The following is a 2824-nucleotide window of genomic DNA, read 5'->3' as shown; positions in this document are numbered from 1 at the left end:
CAGGTGACCCCTGACCCATTCCCATGACCCAAGATGACCCCTGACCCCATTCCCACGACCCCTGACCCCACTCCCACGACCCCTGCCCCCCCCATACCTTCCCGAAGGGCTCGAAGATGCCCCTGAGCATCTCCTTGGTGATGTTGCAGTGCAGGGAGCCCACGTAGAGGCGCATGGGCCCCGCGCTGCCCTTCTGCAGGTTGTTGGCCATGGCCGCCAGGCGGTTCTTCTCGGCCTGGGGGGGGGAAAACACAACGGGAACGTCAACAGCTGCCTGAAATCCATTAAAATGCACCCAAAATCTCCCTAAATCCATCAAAACCCATTAAATTCCACCAAAAAACCCCCAAAACGCACCCAAAAACGATTAAAATGGACCCAAAATCCATCAAAGTGCCCCCAAAATCCATCAAAATGCACCAAAACACCCCAAAACCCACAAAAATACACCCAAAATGCACCAAAAACCACCAAAATGTGCCCAAAAACCACCCAAGACCCATCAAAATGCCCCCAGAACCCATCAAAACCTACCAAAAAACTCTAAAATCCATCAAAATGCCCCCAAAACCACCCAAAATCCATTAAAATCCATCAAAATCCATTAAAATCCACCAAAAAACCACCAAAACGCACCCAAAAATGATAAAAATGGACCCAAAATCCATCAAAGTGCCCCCAAAATCCATCAAAATGCACCAAAACACCCCAAAAACCACAAAAATACACCCAAAATGCACGAAAAACCACCCCAAACCCCTCAAAATGCCCCCAAAACCACCCAAAAATCATCAAAATCCGTTAAAATCCACCAAAAAACCCCCCAAACGCACCCAAAACCGATAAAAATGGACCCAAAATCCATCAAAGTGCCCCCAAATCCACCCAAAATTCATCAAACTCCGTTAAAATCCACCAAAAAAAACCCCAAACGCACCCAAAAACCATAAAAATGGCCCCAAAATCCAGCAAAATGCACCAAAAAACCCCCCCAAATTGATCAAAACGCCCCAGAAAGCCCCAAAATCTCCAGGATTTCACCCAAAATGCCCCAAAAATGTGGGAATTTCACCTAAAGTGACCCAAAATCCCGGGAATTTCACCCAAAATGAGCCAAAATTGTGAGAAATTCACCCAAAATGTCCCCAAATCCCACAAATTCCACCCGAAATTGTGGGAATTTCACCCAAAATGACCTAAAATTGGTAAAATTTCACCAGAATTTGGGGGAATTTCACCCAAAGTGACCCAAAATCCCAGGAATTTTGCCCAAAATCGTGGGAATTTCACCTAAAGTGACCAAAAATTCTGGGAATTTCACCCAAAATGACCTAAAATCGTGGGAATTTAGCCCAAAATCATGGGAATTTCACCCAAAATGACCCAAAATTGTGGGAATTTCACCCAAATTTGTGGAAATTTCACCTAAACTGACCAAAAATTCTGGGAATTTCACCCAAAATGACCTAAAACCGTGGGAATTTCACCCAAACTGACCTCAAATCCCAGGAATTTCACCCAAATCTGTGAGAATTTCACCTAAACTGACCAAAATTGTTGGAATTTCCCCCAAAATTGTGAAAATTTCCCCCCAAATGACCTAAAATCCCAGGAATTTCCCCCAAACTTGTGGAAAGTTCACCTAAAGTGACCAAAAATGATGGGAATTTCACCCAAAATGAACTAAAACTGTGGGAATTTCACCCAAATTTGTGGGAATTCCACCCAAAATGACCCAAAATCCCAGGAATTTCACCCAAAATCGTGGGAATTTCACCTAAACTGACCAAAAATTCTGGGAATTTCCCCCAAAATGAACTAAAACTGTGGGAATTTCACCCAAAATTGTAGGAATTTCACCCAAAATGTCCTAAAACCATGGAAATTTCACCCAAATTTGTGAGAATTTCACCCAAACCAACCCCAAATCCCAGGAATTTTGCCCAAAACCATGGGAATTTCACCTAAAGTGACCAAAAATTCTGGGAATTTCACCCCAAACCACCTAAAACCATGGGAATTTCGTCCAAAATTGGGGGAATTTCACCCCAAATGACCTAAAACCATGGGAATTTCACCCAAAATGACCCAAAATCCCAGGAATTTCACCCAAAATCGTGGGAATTTCACCTAAACTGACCAAAAATTATGGGATTTTCACTCAAAATAGCCTAAAACCGTGGGAACTTCACCCAAAACCGTGGGAATTTCACCCAAAATTGAGCAAATTTCACCCAAAACGACCCCAAATCCTGGGAATTTCACCCAAATTTGTGGAAATTTCACCTAAACTAACAAAAAATTACGGAAATTTCACCCAAAATGACCCAAAATCCCAGGAATTTCCCCCAAATTTGTGAAAATTTCACCTAAACTGACCAAAAATTCTGGGGATTTCCCCCAAAATGGCCTAAAACTGTGGGAATTTCACCCAAACCGTGGGAATTTCACCCCATATTGTGGGAATTTCCCCTAAAACCGTGGGAATTTCCCCCGAAATCGTGGGAATTTCCCCCCAAACGACCCAAAATCCCGGGAATTTCCCCCGAGCCCACCTGGGAGGCCTGGACGATGATGGGGACGCCCAGCAGGCGCTGCCCGGTCAGCCCGATGGCCAGCGGCACCGACTGGATGTCGCAGAACTCCACGTACGCGATGCCCTTCGAGCGCCGCGAGTTGCGGTCCGAGATGATGCGCACGTCCCGCACCTGGGGGAGGAGGGGGGGGACCCCAAAACGTCGTGGGGACACCGAAAAATGGGGCGTGGAGGGGTTGGGGACCCCAAAATGGGGGTGGGGACCCCATAAAATGGGACCTAAAGGGG

General features: G+C 45.6%; 1 protein-coding gene across 1 annotated transcript; it reads right to left on the bottom strand.

Annotated features, from left to right (window-relative positions):
* Positions 1 to 97: 97 nt before the first annotated feature.
* On the bottom strand, positions 98 to 2708 carry LOC104537966 (probable RNA-binding protein 23; the record flags this gene model as incomplete). Its single annotated transcript, XM_010180998.1, has 2 exons — positions 98 to 235; positions 2556 to 2708. Coding segments are annotated over 2 exons (291 nt in total), but the record flags the coding sequence as incomplete, so codon positions are not given.
* Between the last annotated feature and the right edge of the window lie 116 nt (positions 2709 to 2824).

This window comes from Mesitornis unicolor, unplaced genomic scaffold (assembly GCF_000695765.1).
Source record: "Mesitornis unicolor isolate BGI_N332 unplaced genomic scaffold, ASM69576v1 scaffold23443, whole genome shotgun sequence".
NCBI lineage: Eukaryota > Metazoa > Chordata > Aves > Mesitornithiformes > Mesitornithidae > Mesitornis > Mesitornis unicolor.
The sequence above is the reverse complement of the archived record's forward strand: the minus strand, read 5'-3'. Positions and strand labels throughout refer to the sequence as shown.